General features: G+C 39.4%; 1 protein-coding gene across 1 annotated transcript in view; it reads left to right on the top strand.

Moving 5' to 3' along the window:
- llgl1 (LLGL scribble cell polarity complex component 1) overlaps nt 1-18,977 on the top strand; it is an 83,974-nt gene that overhangs the window by 32,475 nt on the left and 32,522 nt on the right. The window contains exons 3-7 of the mRNA XM_066688960.1: nt 4,061-4,142; nt 5,198-5,328; nt 6,453-6,599; nt 17,241-17,403; nt 18,158-18,293. Coding sequence (XP_066545057.1) covers nt 4,061-4,142; nt 5,198-5,328; nt 6,453-6,599; nt 17,241-17,403; nt 18,158-18,293 — 659 coding nt within the window. The remainder of the gene's footprint in view (nt 1-4,060; nt 4,143-5,197; nt 5,329-6,452; nt 6,600-17,240; nt 17,404-18,157; nt 18,294-18,977) is intronic.

Consider the following 18,977-nt stretch of genomic DNA (forward strand, 5'->3'; position numbering starts at 1 on the left):
TGACACAATCTGTGAAATGGTTGGTAGTTCTAATTAAAAATCATGTTGCGTATTGTAGCACTAAGGATTAATAGACTCGTAAACTAATGCCTACAAACTACTCTGAAAACAGAAATCACTTGCAGATCTACTTGCATTTCCTACTTGTATTATTGCTTTATTTATTAATGATCAGAACATTTAATTTTGTTTGAACATTTTTTAATTTAAAATTGTTTTTAATTAATTTAGTGGTGGCTGTTCCCATTTCCCATTTATTTTGAAATGGGTGGCCTTCAAGTGACAATTTACTTACTGTGGATAATTCATATAAGAAGTGTAAAATTTAGCTTTTGAAATTTTAAGAAAGTGGATATCTAAACCCAGGGGAACATAACAATGCCCATTGGGGTGAAAGCTGTACTTAATACATTGGGGTTGTATTTAAAAAAAAAAAAAGAAAAGAAACCGATTGTATGACTCCTTTGAGAAATACTACAATAAACCTTTCTTGTTTAACACAAATTGTCCAACAGTGTACACTCACCTAAAGGATTATTAGGAACACCTGTTCAATTTCTCATTAATGCAATTATCTAACCAACCAATCACATGGCAGTTGCTTCAATGCATTTAGGGGTGTGGTCCTGGTCAAGACAATCTCCTGAACTCCAAACTGAATGTCTGAATGGGAAAGAAAGGTGATTTAAGCAATTTTGAGCGTGGCATGGTTGCTGGTGCCAGACGGGCCGGTCTGAATATTTCACAATCTGCTCAGTTACTGGGATTTTCACGCACAACCATTTCTAGGGTTTACAAAGAATGGTGTGAAAAGGGAAAAACATCCAGTATGCGGCAGTCCTGTGGGCGAAAATGCCTTGTTGATGCTAGAGGTCAGAGGAGAATGGGCCGAATGATTCAAGCTGATAGAAGAGCAACTTTGACTGAAATAACCACTCGTTACAACCGAGGTATGCAGCAAAGCATTTGTGAAGCCACAACACGTACAACCTTGAGGCGGATGGGCTACAACAGCAGAAGACCCCACCGGGTACCACTCATCTCCACTACAAATAGGAAAAAGAGGCTACAATTTGCACAAGCTCACCAAAATTGGACAGTTAAAGACTGGAAAAATGTTGCCTGGTCTGATGAGTCTCGATTTCTGTTGAGACATTCAGATGGTAGAGTCAGAATTTGGCGTAAACAGAATGAGAACATGGATCCATCATGCCTTGTTACCACTGTGCAGGCTGGTGGTGGTGGTGTAATGGTGTGGGGGATGTTTTCTTGGCACACTTTAGGCCCCTTAGTGCCAATTGGGCATCATTTAAATGCCATGGCCTACCTGAGCATTGTTTCTGACCATGTCCATCCCTTTATGACCACCATGTACCCATCCTCTGATGGCTACTTCCAGCAGGATAATGCACCATGTCACAAAGGTCGAATCATTTCAAATTGGTTTCTTGAACATGACAATGAGTTCACTGTACTAAACTGGCCCCCACAGTCACCAGATCTCAACCCAATAGAGCATCTTTGGGATGTGGTGGAACGGGAGCTTCGTGCCCTGGATGTGCATCCCACGAATCTCCATCAACTTCAAGATGCTATCCTATCAATATGGGCCAACATTTCTAAAGAATGCTTTCAGCACCTTGTTGAATCAATGCCACGTAGAATTAAGGCAGTTCTGAAGGCGAAAGGGGGTCAAACACAGTATTAGTATGGTGTTCCTAATAATCCTTTAGGTGAGTGTATAGTAATTGAAATGGAGCACAGAAAAGTCCTTTCTCTATTGATCTTCAAAGAAATAAATAATAGCCAGGCCTGCCACTCAAGTGTCTTTGAGAGTTTGTCATTTTTCTGATGTGGAGTTCCGTTTGGTGAAACCACCGCCTCAGTGTCACAGAGACGACTGTAGGTCAGCCTCAGAAAATGGACAGTTTAGGGTTCCAGGGAAGCCACATAGTACTACCAGTTATGGCAGATTACCAGGTATTGAAATCCCTTATGTTGTTGTTGATGCTGTTATAATTCCAGCAGTAGGCACAAGGTCAAGCTCTCTCATTCAGTTTCTTTTACTTCCAGATTTCCTCAAATGGAGATACAGCAGTGACCAGAAAAGTAACTCTCCCACCACAATGACCACTATAAAATTACAACCTTACAAAGATGTTTGTGAGCTTATGTACTGAACACAGAATATGTTTGGCTGCCTTGCAGAGGGTAATGCAAGGCTATGTGATGACTAAATCCATCTTACATTATTTTTCTTTTTTCCCTGCCGTTACTGTCAATGTTTTTTTATGTCTGTACTATTAGATGCAACTGGGGGCTAGCATATCCAATCACCTATCCATCTATCTTCATGGTGAATCCTCTGTCCTGTACTTTCAAATAAATGTATAAAATTGTCAGAATTATTAATCTCAAGGGAAGGTAGAATTCAACATGTACTATTTATTGTAGTTATAGAAAGTCATCTAAGCCAACCAAGGATAGAACATTCAGATATTAACATTGCATGTGGTTGTGAGGTGAAGAAACAAATCCTGATTACATATTGATAAGATCCCACCCAAAGTGGGGAAATAAATTCAGTAAGTCTGTTTGAAATTGCAACCAGGCAGTTTTACAAACTAAAAAAAAAAAGGACAGTCAATACTCCCACAAGTTAATTTGCTACCCTCAAAGAATATATATTCTAAAATAATACATAAAAAAACTGCAAATGTGTTTTTGAGATTTGAAGTCCTTAAATTCCCACTCATTTATTCAAACCCATTGTGGGTGTGTGGATTGTTACTATTCGCTTGTTTTCATTAGAATTACAAATAATAATCAATTGGTTATTTTGACTGGTTCAATCTAATGAAAGCTATATTTTGAAACGTTTATAGTCTATAATTTGTTCTAAACAAACATTGATTTGGCTCTTACTTGATACATGATACATTGTTTTCTCTAACTTTGTTTACAATCTGGTGTCTCCTAGATTGAGAATTCTTTAAAAGACTGATGTGGGGGGGGGGGGGGGAAATGCAAATAAGCAACTATTAAGTTTTACCATTTCAGGTCAAGCAGGAATGTCAACCAAAACCAAAATTGCCATGTTCTTGGTGGAAAGTACTCAATTTTATACTTTAGCATGGCCTGAAGTGATATACTACAGCCAGGCCTTGCTGCATGTAAGTCTGTGGCCTCTGGTTCACTGTGACATGTTAACCGAGAGTCCCAGATGCACAGCTCCCAGCAGCCCCCAGTGCTGCGTCAGCCTCCCCATCCACTGCTTGTCAGTCATTCTAATTTAATTCATGAAGCCGAACCCTTCTCCTGCACAGCACATTGAGTTCTGTTTTTCAGAACTGAGGTTTTGGGTTTGGAAACTGCAGAGAAATTCAGATTTCCCCAATATTGAGCTTTGCATTTTTAATCAAACCCTGAAATGAACTAATACAGCCACTTAATTTCCCACTATTTCTCTCATCTCTTAAGACAAGACAAACGCACACAAAACTGGAGATGTGGAAGGAATATGAAATGTTCAACTTTTTGGGAACTAAAAAACAAGCCAGATTTTAACAAATGTATTCAGTTCCGACTCTGAGCAGTGCTGCCCTGAATGTTCACTTGATTGTTCAGATGTCCTGGGAGGGCTATAGAATGACACTGACACTTTGAGACTGATGCTTCAAATTGAAGACCAGCTGAAAGTGTGTGTAGAGGATTAAATGGCATTTGTGGAAGAAATGAAGGAAACTGATTCAGAAAGTAACCATTACAGCTGAATAATCATTTTCGGTAGTGCTAAAATGGGAACTGAAATTCGGGAAATCAATCCCAGAAAACTGGAGGTCAGTCGGTTGTGTGGTTCACATGACTAGGCATTCAATATTGGGGAGCTTCACTTTTTTTATTAATGTAGAAGTAGAATCTTCATGCTAAGTTATATTTGTGTTGGAGGGGTATTTCTGACATGCAGAGAACTAAAATGAATCTGTATTGTTTTTGGTTGTGAAATGCATCATCCATCTGTGTTACATTAGGCTCCTTTCCTTGACTGCCGATCTACCAGCTATGGTTCCCCAGGTGTTGAATTCACAGGTCTACACAAGGACATGGCCACTGTGACTCAGATGCACTTTCTGCCTGGACAGGTAAGAAACCTCAGTCCTAACAAAGCACTAGCAGGAGAAACCAAATTGGATTTCCTAAAGCAAGCAAACAAACCAAAAAACATGGACAATGGAATCTCGTTAGCTGCACATTGTTACACACCCTGTTCTCTATACTATCCTTGTGAAACCCCCTGAGCAGGAAGAACGGACAGCTGCTACAATAAAGGGGCTTCACATGGGTTTTGTACTTTGTTTATAGAAGCGGCATTTCCCTAATAGTTGGTTTCCAGTTCGACAGCTGCAACAAACACCCATTGGAGTCCTTTGCCAAGTGTTTTTCGTCAGAGACTTTGTCTCTGACAGGATCACGGTTTCAGGCTTTGGATGCATTACAGGCTGGGATTGTCTGAATCCCATTCTTTCCTCTAGTGCCGCATCAGATTTAGTGTGATGTAGTGTAAAGGATACCCATTTAAAGGTAGAACAGTCAATTAATAGTTGACTATTTACATCTGATGCATTCAATTTGAAATAAGTGCATCTGACTTTCATTCTTAACCAGCTCTTTTTAATCTATAGGTATATATGTTCTAACAGAGGAAAATTATGAACATGACATTTTAATTGAATAAAGGTTTGATTTGGATAGATTTGTTTTTATTCCTGTATGTACTACCCACCTTCAGAATCATAAATTCAGTTTTATTCTATTTAAAGAAAACAACTGACCTGCATTTGAGGAAGTTTTTCTTCATGTTAAGTTTATTTTGCTTTATCAGGTTTTGCATGTGGATAGAACATAAAAGCCACCTATACATTTAAACATGTCTGATCTATTATTTTATTTCCCAGGGCTTAGATGTTAAGATGAATATTTTCTTGGCCCTCATTTTACTGTTGTTCAGAGTGAACCACACTATAGGAAATGGCTAAAATCAGGGCTTTTTAAAGACTTTGAGAAATATTCAAAATGTCAGGACCCTTAATTAAAAAATCTGGGCTGTGTTACACTTTGAAACTCCAGAAGGACAACCTCCAGGATCTACTTACCCAGTATATAAGACTGTATATAAACATCCTTGTGTGCTTTGCAGGGGCGGCTGCTGTCCTTGCTGGATGACAATACCCTACACCTGTGGGAGATCAGTCTGCGGGAGGGGGCTACACAGCTGGAGGAGATCCGCAGCTTCACCCTGCCGGGACGGCCTGGCATCGAGAGCACAAGGTCAGCCCCCTGCCAAAGTCCCTCTTATGTGGAAAAACTCCAACTTTCATATACACACCCATACGCACACACACAAAAGAACAAGTATGTTCTAAATCTGATCATACATTTCTGTTAGCTGTAATAGTTTAGTTTGTTTTGGGCATAGAATACAGAAAACCCAGTTTCCAGGAAAGTATTCTTGGATTAATACCAACGTTGGAAAAAGTTCCAAGATTCTTATCCAAATTCAGGTCAGTTTCTGACCAGTTCAGTTTCTGTATTTTATCTAATCGAGCCCAAAGCCCCTCTGTACATAATTGTACTATGAATCCTCTTTTATCTACTGAAAGGAGACAAAATCAAGTATCATACAAGCAATTGATCAGAATTATCAACAAAGTGCATCAGTAGTCTAACACCAGGGAGAACAACAGTGCTCAGCTACACGGAACAATTAATGACATTCATTTAAATATGGAACTGAGGTGCGGAAACATTTGTGTGGATTATAGCCTAGGATGTATTTTCCATTTGGTAAGGTAGTATCTAGATGACCCTTAAGGAAAAGATTATACTTTTCCTGCTATGGATTATGCCTCTACTTTTTACTAATGTTTCCGAATCCTACTTGGCTGGTTCCATGGCCTTTTCTGCTTTTAATTACACCCAAGCTTTTGATCACTTGATCTAATCGCACATTTTAATCGAATTATTTTCTTGATCTGATCCTCTTTAATTTAACCTCTTGGCTGTTAAGGTAATTCTGAATTAGAAAATTGCATTAAGTGTATAGCAAGTACTGGATTTCAGTCCTTTTTTGTATACATGTATCAGTGCCCAGTTGTCTAGGATTTAATTAGAATTAGAATGGTTATTATGGGGAGTGGTCCATATAATATAGTTGGACTTAAGAAAACATTGGTTTATTATTTCAATTAATTGAACAGAGCACTAAAGTGAGAGCTAATGAGGGAAATGCTTCAATTAAGGACTGGGAAATACTGCCCCAACGTCACTTTATGATCCTACTGCATTCTTTGATTCTTTGCCACGACTTTCTGTACATTACCTGTTTGAATACCACAGGGCTGTGGGGGTGCATTGCCCAGGTTGTGAGTGCTGTGCTGCCTGTTGTATTGCAGTGCCACACGTGTGACCGTGATCCTGCTGAAGTGGAGCTGTGACGTGGCATGTCTGGGCACCGAGGGAGGAGGGGTTCACTTCCTGGAGCTCCCCAGCCTCCACCTCCTGGACAGCAAGTCCCTCTTCCAGGACGAGATCATGCAGAGGTAAGGATCCCACCAGCGGTTCATTTCAACCATCTACTGCAGCTTCATAAGGTGCCTTCAAATGTGGAGCACAGCCCTGAATTTACTGTGCTTTATCACCTACAAACACACTTATTTACTCAAGGGCTGGAGGGAGTCTGGAGCAAGCTATCCACACTCACTGTTGAAGCTGATTTCCTGGGATCCTTCAAGAAACTGGATGGGCTCAAGCTACTAGCCATCAAATAAGCTTGATGGTTCCGAATAGTCTCCTTTCCTATGTAACATTTTTTATGTTCTAAGACAGCTGCGGATTGTGTCTGTGTCAAAGCTACTACATACCTCGTGAAAAAACAAACCAACAAAAAAATACAGCACAGCTTCCAAATGGGCTACCACCCTGGGGATGTTATGTTAGATAGGTGCCATCAATAAAAGATGGATGTTTCTTTCATCGGCACTGATTCAGCTCTCGGCTTCTCCTTGATAGACTGTGGAAATAGTTTGATGGGGGCTGCTTAGTGCTGGGGTGGTGGGCTGTGGGGGTGCGTGGTGCTCACATGGGAATGGCACTCTGACTTTGACAGGGAACAGCTGCACTGTCCCAGACGTGCACTGCGTCCTCATGTGAAGCTGGCCAGAGCTCATCCTCCGGGCCTCCTCGTGTGCCGTCTGTGTTTTCTGTGGCTCCGTGCCCACAGCCTCTTTAACCCTCTGAAATAACCCCTCGTCTGCTTTCTCCATTCTGAGCTGGTGACAGGCATGTCTGGGATCACGAATGCAATATTTCTAACCCCACCTCCTTCCCCCCCAACTATGATCTGGTTTACAAATCCTTTTTGTTTGCTCCAAGCCACCAGTTTCTCAACAAAACATATGTGGCATTTCTGTAATGTATAATACATCAGGATGCCCCTGATGTAATGTAAAGTTTCTTTAGGATTAGCAAAGAAACAAGTGCACAAGTGGGAATTTAGAGGAGGTGTGTTTAAAGAGGAAAGGATGAATTTCTTTACACAGGGGGACATGGGAGTCTGGAACCAGCTACCCAGTTATGTGATGAGACTTCAGATCAATAAGCAAACCACTAATTAAACAAGCAAAAGGAGACGGATTGTCTCTCGTTTGTAATCTTTACCCATCTGTGTTTAGAAATGGGTTAGAAATTTGGGACTCAAATATTGTACGTATCTGATTGCAAATAGTGTTTGTTTTGTTTTGGTTTCTTTTCATATTCTAATTCTAACGGAGAGTGATTTATAAGATTCTCAAGGCACGTGTCTGCATTTCATTCCTTATACCTGGGTTTCTGTGAGGCTCATATGGGATATTTGGAGTTGAGCTGTTTCAACCTTTTCTCTGTTGCTCCTGGGCTCATAGTACAAAGCCACAACCCAGTCTTGTGCAGGCACATTAGTTTGCCAGCAGTGTATAGATAAAGGCAGGGATTTCTTGGCACTGGCACTCTCCCTCCCCAAATGTGTGGTACTTCTTGGAAAGTGTTGTGGGAGGTTCCCATTGAATAAATCTGTCCTGCAACTGCTGAACGAAATGGAAGAACCTATAGAGATCTACAGCCTCTTTCTCTTTGAAAATCCAACGTGAAGACAGGGGCTGGGAGGGCTTTAATGTTGTCAATTGGCAAAACAAATATTTGGCTTTAAAGCTCTCCTTGTCACCATTCATTTTCATTAAAGAAAAATCATATTTAAATTACATACAGGATGAGGTTAGTGAAAATCATCTTTTACTTGTGGTAAAATGTTTAATATAAATGGAAAAATTGATCTAATCAAAAGCTCGTAAAATTTGAATACTTTTGCCTTCACAAGCTTTTAATTTATAATTCTCAAACTTAATTTCATTCAGAAGGTTTTTCATTTTATTCTACTTATTGAAATCTTTTCTTTTTTTCTTCATTGAAATGTTGTTGCCACAGTAAGTCTGTCTCCGAAGCACAGTAATATTCCACATCGATGAACTGGGAGCACGATCTAAACCTAGCATGAGGATGCGTTTCAGTATATAGTCCGCCGCCCCCCTGCCTCCCTTTAATTAAATTTGATTTTGGGGCTCCATAAATGTTGCTGAAAGGTTTTGGAAAGCACAGGGTAGAAGCCTGTCTTTGACAAATGGAGTCTGAGTCTGGAGTCGAGAATTAGCAGGTTAATTACAAAAACTACTCCATATAAGGAACATGCAGACAAAGCAGGTTTTAACAGAAACGATGATAACCTACTTCTGTTTTTGATCACCCCTAGTTTATTGTGTCAGAAGTTTGGCATCTAGTACAAAAATCAAAGCTGTTATCATATCCTCCTTTAGTGGCATGCCATGTAGCAAGCTATCTTGTCTTGGAGCTACTGAGTAATGCGCTGCTTGTATTTTGGGATTATAAAGCATACTGTGACCAGATCACAGGGGTCTTAGTAAAATTCCACTGTCAGCCCTTTCTGACCATAGTTTCTGAATTTATCAGCAACTCCTCTCTTTCAGTCCTTCACCATGCACTTAAGATCAAGGCACAATCATTTTGGTAACTTGTACAAATCATATGGATTAGTAGTGGTAAACTCCAAGCATATGGCATAAAAAGTATTAAACTGTAGATGTAAAGATGCGAAGCACATCACCAGACACGTATACAAATTGTCATCAAGAGAACAGATGGATGCCGCGGCTGAAGCCAACTACAGGATATCCCACCACAAATATTTATATAAGCCCCCACCATGAGAAGTACCAGGCAGTTGAGCATGTAATTTCCTCCAGTCCACCAAAGCCTGGGCTACTCCACATCCACCTGAACCCCCTTCAACTGCCGAGTGTCTTTGTGGTGAGCGTTTTCCCACACAGGGTTTAGTGTTTAATTAAATAGATTTTGGGGCTCCTTAAATGCTGCAGAAAGGCTTGGAAAGCATCGTTTTAGAAATGTCCATAGTACATTCGGTGGTTTAAAGAACTGGTTTTGGTTTACAAAACAGAGTTCATACTACATTTTGGCAGTCGGCTCTACGAAATGCATCACTCAAAAGTGCTGCTTTCCTGCTACTCAGCAATTCAGGTCCTCTGTCTGTGATTGTGGACGTAAGCCCAGATCTTGAATTACTGCAGGTTTCTAAGGAGCTGAAATGAATCAAAAGAGGTGCAGCTGTAGAGGCCTTAGGTTCTTTGGGAGGCAGTTCTACACCAACCATTTTTCAGGTCCTCCACACAGGCCTGCCTCTGCATACCTAAGGGAGGAAGTGGGAAATATACTGACTTCTCTCCCATTTCTTCTGGCAAAACGTTTGGTGCTCTAAATTAGTCATTTGTGGTTTTGTGATTTTGCAGGTGGCAAATTTAAAGGGATTACTCCCCCCTGCACACCCAGATGTGTTGGGGAAATGCATGACGTTCACAGGATCCACAGCATAGATGCAGAAGGGAAAGTTTTTGGGAGGCAGAGTGTTGACCCTGTAGGATTAATTTTGGATTACAACAAGATTGGGCTGTGCTGTGTTCTTGCGATTTTCTTTCACACTTGATTTGCACATTGCAGCAAGAAAAAAATGGCCTTATCAGCAAATGAACATCATTATATGAAGTCAAAGAATAAAGACTCAATTCGATAAGATGACTTGCTTCATCAGCGAACTGCTTCATTTAAAAAATAGTACATTTATATATATAGAACATTGCTGCTGCCACCACCTTTTTACATATACTGAGTTCGATATTGGAAGGCCACTCCAGTTTAGTTTTTCTTTACATATTTGATGGCATGAAAGGAATATTTTGAATTCGATCAGCCCTGCCAGTGATAGGTGTTGCTTCAGAACAGATTTCCTTCGTTTACTGGCTTTGTGGCCGCTGCAGCTGAGGGCTGTGCCCCCCGAGTGAGAGGCAGCAGGCCCCTGTGTGGAAGGACGGCAGCGCAGGAAGCAATTTCTGCTGGAGCTGCTGCTGGAGCTGCTCCAGGCCTGTGCAGGGAAGGAAGCGAGAGAGAGAGAGGAGCTTGTCTGATACATTAATCTTGTGTGGCCACAGGAACAGGGTCTGGAATGTAAAACTGCAAGAACTGAACATCGTGTGTTTAGTTAGCCAACTTTTATTTTTGCTTCCCCCCATGCAATTCCAAACATTTTGAACCTGTATGAATATTCATACCAAATATTGGAAATTAAGTCTGTAGTTAGTTCTCTATGAAATGGTTTGAATCTGTGATCTTTCTTTGGAACAGGGGTTTTCTATCACTGAAGATGTAGTAGACATCAAATGGTGTCTTCATATTTAGTGTTGGGTGCTGCTTGAAAACTGCTTTTGCCACCAGCTTTCTTAGACTGTATATCATTCCTCCCAAGTTGGTCATTAATTTAACCACTTTAGATTAATCTCCCAGTTTCTTTTAATCATCTCAATTAGTCCTTTATTGACTTGTATGAAACTGACAAGTGAAGTTGCTGCTTGTGGACAACCTTGCATTATGATGTTATTGTTGCACCAATGATTTTTATTTTATTTAAATTATTCAGTGTTGTTGCGGTTTTGTTTTTTTATATACTATTTTCTTGACAAATTGTGTTCCTACTACAGAAACATTTCAATTATTCACACATTAAAATATAATATTGAATTAGACGTATTAGTAATGAAGGGATGCATGACTAAATAAATGTCCATAGCTGCTGCCGCTGAATCAATGTGCCAATGCACGTAACTAGAATGACTAATGGAGATTAAATATTCAGAGATTTAACGCTCTTTAATACACTTCTGTTTAACAATCGTCTTACCATCTTGAACCACCTTCCTTAAGTCCTACTTAAAGAAACCATGTTTATTCACTATTAAAATATGCGTACATTTAAACTTGCCATTCAATCCGGCAAATGTATTTGAGAAAATTCTTCTAATAAAACTATCTCAAACTGTCTCAAGAACCCATTCAAAATGGTCAGGGGATGATTTAAAGTATTACATTCTAAATAAAGTATAATTAAGTAGTTTTTTTTTTTCTTCTGGATTAACTGTCAAAAGTCCTAAAGAGACCAATGACTAGATGTCATATTTTTCCTCGGCTGAACCCTCTTGTTCCCTACCTCGAGGGTAAAAATCAAGTGGTTTTGAGTAACGCACTGATGTCATTATTTCTCAGATTTCTGCTGACAGCCAGGGACTATAATGTAATGTTAATGTACCCTCAGGAGCTCAGGCCCCGAGTCCCAGGAGAGCAGTGTTATTCTTTCCCAGTGCTTTTGCTCCTCCGCTTCCTTTGGCGGACCTGCATGCTCTTTGTTTCCCTCCCTTACCCTGGCGGCCGCTTGTTGAGATTTTGGAATCGAACAATACAGCGAGATCGCCAAGGAGGAGGGAGGGGGGGCTCTGCGGTCAAGCTTTACCTCATAAAATAAGTATTATGGGACTCCCTCTTCATTTTGTGGCCTCTTTTCCTCATCTTAATCCTTGCCAGAGAGACTTTTTTTTTCTTTTTTTATTATTATTATTTTCTCTGCCTCTTGGCCTCTGCACTCCTCTTGTTTAGCTCAGTGGTTTGTGGAGACCGACTCATGCTGGCCTCAGTCGCTTTGAACTGGGATCAAACATCCACGTGCACTGCAGTCTCTCTGGCTGGTCACACCTCCGACTGTGTCTGACCGTCCTCTCTCCAGGACCCCGTTTGCTTTCTCTCTCTGTACAGGTCAGTCTTTACACACAGCAGTGCAATGCCTGTACATTATACAAAGTTTTTGAATTGCCTTTCATCTTGTGATCTGCAGAAGTGGAAAAAGGAATATTTCTTATGCTAGATTATTACGATCAGTTCATTTGTTTTTTTTTACCCTTTGTGTACTTGTGTGTAGGTTTGTGTTTTGTTTTGGTGTTTGTTTTAAATTTGGGTTAGACATTGTATTGCCAATATACAGTTTCAATGCTGAATTTACCATGCACTGAAATTACTTCTGACACTTTTATACAAAAGGCTTTGACGTTTTCGATTTTAATTTTGATCTCATGATGTACCTTTAACTATTCTGAGCTGATTCACTATCTGGGGTTAAGTTAAAAAAAACAAAAAACAAAAAAAACAATTGATGACCACTCTGCTTTTCTTGTGCTTGCCATTTTGTCTTGATTCTATTTGCTACTTTTGTACATCAAACACCAGAGTTTACTAATGATCTTAATCGCTCAGTCCACCGATTTTTATTTTTATTTATTATTATTTATTTTTTTATTGGCATTTCGTTTATGTACTTTTCGTGATATTGCTTGTTTTGCGTTCTCTGCGATGAATTCAACCTTTTTTCGGTGATAAAAGAGCAGCTTTGACTCGGTGACAAATGGTTAAGATTTAAAGGCAAGTAGTGATCAGGAGAACTGAAATGTTCCAGCCCTAGTAATACAGATGGAATTATGCGGTTTCATTGCTATGCTTCAGGAAAGTTGCAGCACCCGACACATGTCCATCAATCAGAAGTTATTTTGGTTCTGTCAAATGTTCAGTGTGATCAGTGTACTGTGGGAGTAGTCTTAAATTTGCACAAATTACCATAAAGTGTAATTGTATGTTTGTTTTTTATCTTACCGCATAGCAACTAGCATGTATTAAGAGTGATAATAGTGGGAGAATTAACTGTATCATACATTTAGATATGGTGTGCAATTATAATAAGTACAAGTCAAAATATATATTGCATTCAGACATAACTATAATAATGTAAGGAATACTACAATAGCATTTTGTCTTGCAAAAAGGCCAAAACAGTGTCCTAATTCCTTTTGAACTTTAGTTAAGCATTATTATTATTATTATTTTTTAAAATATATCAATGGCAAAACATCCTGGCAGGTTCTTACAGCCATTTTCAATACCTTTTTTCATCCTGTGGTAAATGATGGCTTATACTACACTATGACACATTGAAGGCCTGCTTCCAAATGACAGGTCTCTATTATTGTCAGGCTGAACCATTACCCTCTCATTTATTGAGCTCAATTGAAAGAATCAGCCACCTGATTGAGCCCCAGTTAATAAGTAAGTTCTGTACAAGGGATATTTACTGGATGAATGCTTTTGTGAAGACAAAACACACACACACAAACTGTCAACCATCCCTAGGTTATTACTTGGGACTTGGAAAGCACTGGAGCATTGAAATTGAAGTTTGCATGCTATTCTTTTAGCATCCATCAGAAAATCCCTTAAAGGGAATAAGCTCAGGGTAAATAAGCATTTCTTTCCCTGTAATAATGTACATCTCGCAAGTTCACAGTTTATCACATAGGTGTAATGGTTTTATTTTGTATGTCTTGCTTTAAGAAATACCTGCCCCTTTCAGTTTATTTCCTGAAAAGTTAATCATTTTAGTTTTATTCTTGGCTTTTGAGGCTCAATGTAATATTAGCTTTCAGTCATTTTTTGAATCATTACGTTGGCTTTGTAAGTACAAGCAGAGTCATTGTAATATCAAATCTGAAATCTAATAGGCTCTCATTTAGTCCATCCATCCATAAAATCATTAGTCATCCAGTATTTGAAGTGTGTTTCTCTGGTTTTTGTTAAGCTGGATGTTATGTGTAATGTTTGGTAGTAATGCAATACAAGTATTCCCATTACCTATTCAGATTACACAATTTTAATAACTATTCCATTAGTTATTCAGATGAGTATTCCTAATACCGATACTTTCCAAAATATTAGGTGATTACTTTAAGGATTACTTGCAGATCATTTACAGAAAAGGCACAAGAGTAAAGCAAGTCAATTTCAAGAATTTCCACTTGTAGTATGTTGCAACATTGTGTTTAGATATGAAGCCTAGCTGAGGAGCACATAATCATCATGGTTGTGTAAGCAGGCATAGATGGATGCTGCCACAGACTCAGTTTTCACACATGGAGGTACAGACTTGTTAATTTTAAGATTATAATCATGTCAAATACAGAACTGGTCCCCATTATTGTGAAGTGTGACCATTATAATTGTATTGTTTGTATTTGAATAATAACTTAAGCTCCAGGAAAATTATTAAACTTTTCTTTTTGTCATCATGCACCCAATTAGGAACTAATCAAATTAATTGAAGTCCACTATAGGTAATTTTGCCAAGAGGCAAATGGAAATGCATTTTATGTAGCCTACTGTTGGATGTTTTTCAGATTTGTCAAACATTCTCCCTATAAACAATCTGTAGGCTTGCTCTATTTCTACCTTTTGTTTTAGAAGGCTTTAACTACAATAAATAATAAAACACTCACATACAGTAAATTAGTTTTTAACTGCGTTATTAGTTTTCCTGGGGATGGGGACTCAATATTGTCTCAACTACCTGCTTCACCAGTGGAATCAGGAAAGATCAATTAATGCATTAAGGGCAAATGGTGTGTGTACATACGCTTTCCCAAATCAGTTTACTGGGTGGGAATCTCTTGATTTCTGGGTTCGTAGTGAGACGCTCGCATGAGATTGTGTGCCAACTATCATACTGTGATTAATGCAAGGCTTTGCATGACTTTTATTTGAAACTCTTCCAAATAAATAGATGAACCGGTACAAAAAAGAAGGTAATCAAGATGTGTTCAGAGTGACTCTACCTGTAATACAGCAGCCTAATCTTCTGGGCTGCTCAGCACAGATATTTTGCACTTTATTAAACTATGCTTCCTTATGGTCCTGTGTACAATACTATGTATTGTTAGCACTTCTTTGTGTTACTGTGACTTCTCCTTCTCCTATGCCTTCCACTCCCTTTGGCACATACCTGGGACACAGCTGTGTTATATCTGCAATTGTTAGCACATTGTGTTAGGATGTTTGCTTATTGTATTGTGTATGGATTATATTACCGCATTTTTGTAATGCATTAAAATGCTTCTTGTGTAAACTGTACGTCTACCTGGATAAAGGCATCTGCTAAGAAATATATAATAATATGAAAGGAAGTATAACTTTTTTAGCCAAATACTTTTAGCAGACATCCAATATTTAAAATTGCACAAGGTATTCAAAAACATGTTACAGCCCCTCATACTTTTTTTTTTTTTTTTCCTTTGTCTTTCCTGTAATACAGTAGTAGGCTGTTGAACGTTGACATTACTCTCGCACATGTAGGTTTTATCCAGAAAAGGCCTTTCCGGAATACAAAAACTATACATTTAAAGAAATATATGCTATAAAGAGTCTGTGTTAACCAGACTAATTCCCAATTGAAATGCATGTTATTTATTCTGGACCTTTTCAGAACGTAGTAAATGTAGATGTGTTCTAACAGGATCAGTTATAAGTGGAGCACACCTGTATTATATCAGATGACATCACAGCTTATTTTATAAACAAGGTAATTAGTATTCCATAATATAACCCTCCCAACGCTGGTTGTGGGATTCTCGAACACTCGACATGTACAAGGATGCTTCACAATTAACTTATTATTTTGGGAATGCTTACCATATGAGCCCTGGTGAATTTTGTCTGATTCCCTGATTTCTAGATTTGTTTGATTCAGTGCCATAGGGGACCATTTGGAGGAGCTAAGCCGGGCACAAACACAAATTATAGCTGACAATAGCACTGGTGCATGTACATATGAAAAAAGCTCATACGATGATAAGGGAGAAGAAGAGTCCAAACCAAGGCCTGCAGCTCCTCACAATACATTAATGATGCAAAATCATCAAAATGCAAGAGGAGAATTAAATGCTTAAAGAATGTGCCACACCAGCCCCCACAGAAAGCAGGGTCAAGGACAGCTGTGCTCCACAGAGTGATAATCCAGTGTGCTGTGGGGAGGCTGGGTCTGTGTCTGTTCTTGCTCAAAATACAACTTGGAGTGCTGCCATCAAAAAGCACCATTTAAGTCATTTTCTGCACCCCTGTAGAATCCCTGCTTGGGAATGAACATGAACATGAACCCAGACCTTCACCTCCAAACCAGGAGCGCTGCCTGTCACTTGCCTCTTTCAGAAGATTCCTTTTCAATAACGTCTATATTTTTAATGAGCTATGTTCTGTACTGTGGCTTTAACTTCTTTCCCTGATGAATGGCACCCCAGTCCACACTCCGTGCTGGATCGCTGTAGATTTGAATCCAACACTGTGAATGTGCCTTCCTTAATAGCGAGCGTTGTGGTGGATGATTCTAGTGGCACTCTTCTATCCAAGGGGCCTTGTCTGAATTAATGATTGTAATTTGTGTTCTTCATAGCTGTGCCAAACAGCTGAGTACACATTTCTTACACTTGCATCTGGCCAGGAAGTGATCTCAAAGCTTCCCTGTGTCAGTCCAGCGACTTATCCCTGATGAGCTGCAGCTTCAGATGTCTAAACAAAGGTGCATTAAAGCAGCATAGTTCAGGCATTAGATAGAACATTGAATGATGTTTAGAAATGGGTGTTTATCACCATGATAAGGATGCTCTTGGTACATTATGCTCATTTCAGCGTGTGTTTAAGATTACTTGTAATGTAGCTCCCCCCATATGTAATGGAATACTTGGGTTGCCGAAACGACATTGGATAAAACGAGATTCATTCAATTAATTGAAGAATGCCCGGTTTGTTGTCAAATCTGTCCAGGAATTGTCTGTTACATTCAAGACCCTAGTCCTCCTTTTATTGGTAATTGTTACTCTTCTCTTCTAGTTTATTATTCTACTCAATTTCTCTTTTTATGAGTTCAGTGTTCCAGAGGACTATAAAAGTGGGAAATCTCTCGGCCCAGTCGAGTCTCTACAGGAACACCCCCAGAACCCCAGCAAAATCCTCATTGGGTACAGCCGTGGCCTAGTGGTACTGTGGGACCAGACCACAAGACAGGTGGACAACCTCTTCTTGGGGAACCAGGTATGTGAACTGACAGAAGCAGACAGTGCTACTTTACACACAGGAGGTTTTCTGTAATACCCTGCACCATACAGCACAACACATAAGTGTTTTAGAGTATCCTTAGTTAACCATAGAATAGTAAAACAATCAAGTAGGCATCACATTCCATGAGAGGAAATGGAGACCTACTTGACAAGACCAATCTTGTAGAAACGGTCTTATTATGCATGTGTTGAATTGTTAACAACCAAAAAGTCCTTCATGTAAGCATTTACCTGCCATTTTTTTTTAATTATTATTTTTTAAAAATAAATTATATAATGCATCACCCCATGGATGTATTTTGATGTATTGAGAAGCAAATGTAGTGTTATGGCAAGTGACACCGAAAGAATTAACTGGTGTGGTGTGATTCTTTTTTACATATATAAACATTACCATATAATCATATTGGCTAATTATTAAAATGATTGTGCATCAAAGTGCAATACATTTTTGTGTTGAGTCTTTGGATTTGTGTTTATGTGAATGTATGTGTGTGTGTTATAAATCAAAATTATATAAGTGAATGATGTTACATTCATCCTGTAATGGTTGCTTTTAACATGTAGCTTAATGTAGTCTAGTAATAAAGATTTGAGGTAACATTAAAACTCTTTAGACCATTTGTTATTGGACTGGAGCTTTAGAAGGACTCTTCCCCCTGTGTGTGCTGAGGCATATTGGGCTACATGTTGAGGGTCTCTGTCTTTGACATGTACGTGGCCTGTAGCAGCTCGAGAGCCTGGGCTGGGAGAGCAGTGGGAAGACGTTCGTGAGCTCCCACAGCGATGGAGGGTACATGGTCTGGGCGGTGAACAGCAGCAGCCCCCGCACACAGCAGCCCGTCAGCTCAATCATACCTTATGGTGAGTAATGACACAACGGTTGACCTTAAAACTGTACTGATCAGTAGAGCGCAAGACCAAGAGAGCGGTTCATTGATTGACGTAAATTTGTCATCAGGTGGCATTTGCTTCATAACCCACGGCTCTCTGATTTTGATCATTGCTTTTGGCGCTGTACGTTTACAGAGTAGTCAATTGAACAGAATGAAGCTGAGAGCGGGCCTGCGCTGAAATCCAATTGTGCCATGAACTGAGCTGTAACTATCCATTCATTGCATCTCTGTCAGGTGCCAGTGTGTTTCACTGCAATTGATTTGTTGCCAACATGAAAACGTGAAGTATTTGAAGGAAAAGAGGTGAAAACTTTTTTTGGCGTCTGAGGGACAGTATAAATTCTAAAACACCTCTTGGTTTGTATTCAGTCTTTTGTGCTAATTTGAAGACATTATTTTCCTTTAATTCCGTGACTGACTTGAACAGTGTATTGAAGGAGATTTTCCAAGCCTTTTAAAGAACTTGTAAAGTTAAGTGCCTGTCTTGCTGCTGTATATCATAGACGGACATAAACTGGCATTTTTTTTTTATGGCTTTTTTTTCCTGGCAGTTTGAAGTTGACAGTCCCGGGTTAACCACGAGCTGCACATGGGTCTTGCCATGTCTGCCAGAAAAGCCACCAGTGTGTGTTGAGGTTTATTCTGAAATATT

Source organism: Amia ocellicauda, chromosome 17 (assembly GCF_036373705.1).
Source record: "Amia ocellicauda isolate fAmiCal2 chromosome 17, fAmiCal2.hap1, whole genome shotgun sequence".
Classification (NCBI taxonomy): domain Eukaryota; kingdom Metazoa; phylum Chordata; class Actinopteri; order Amiiformes; family Amiidae; genus Amia; species Amia ocellicauda.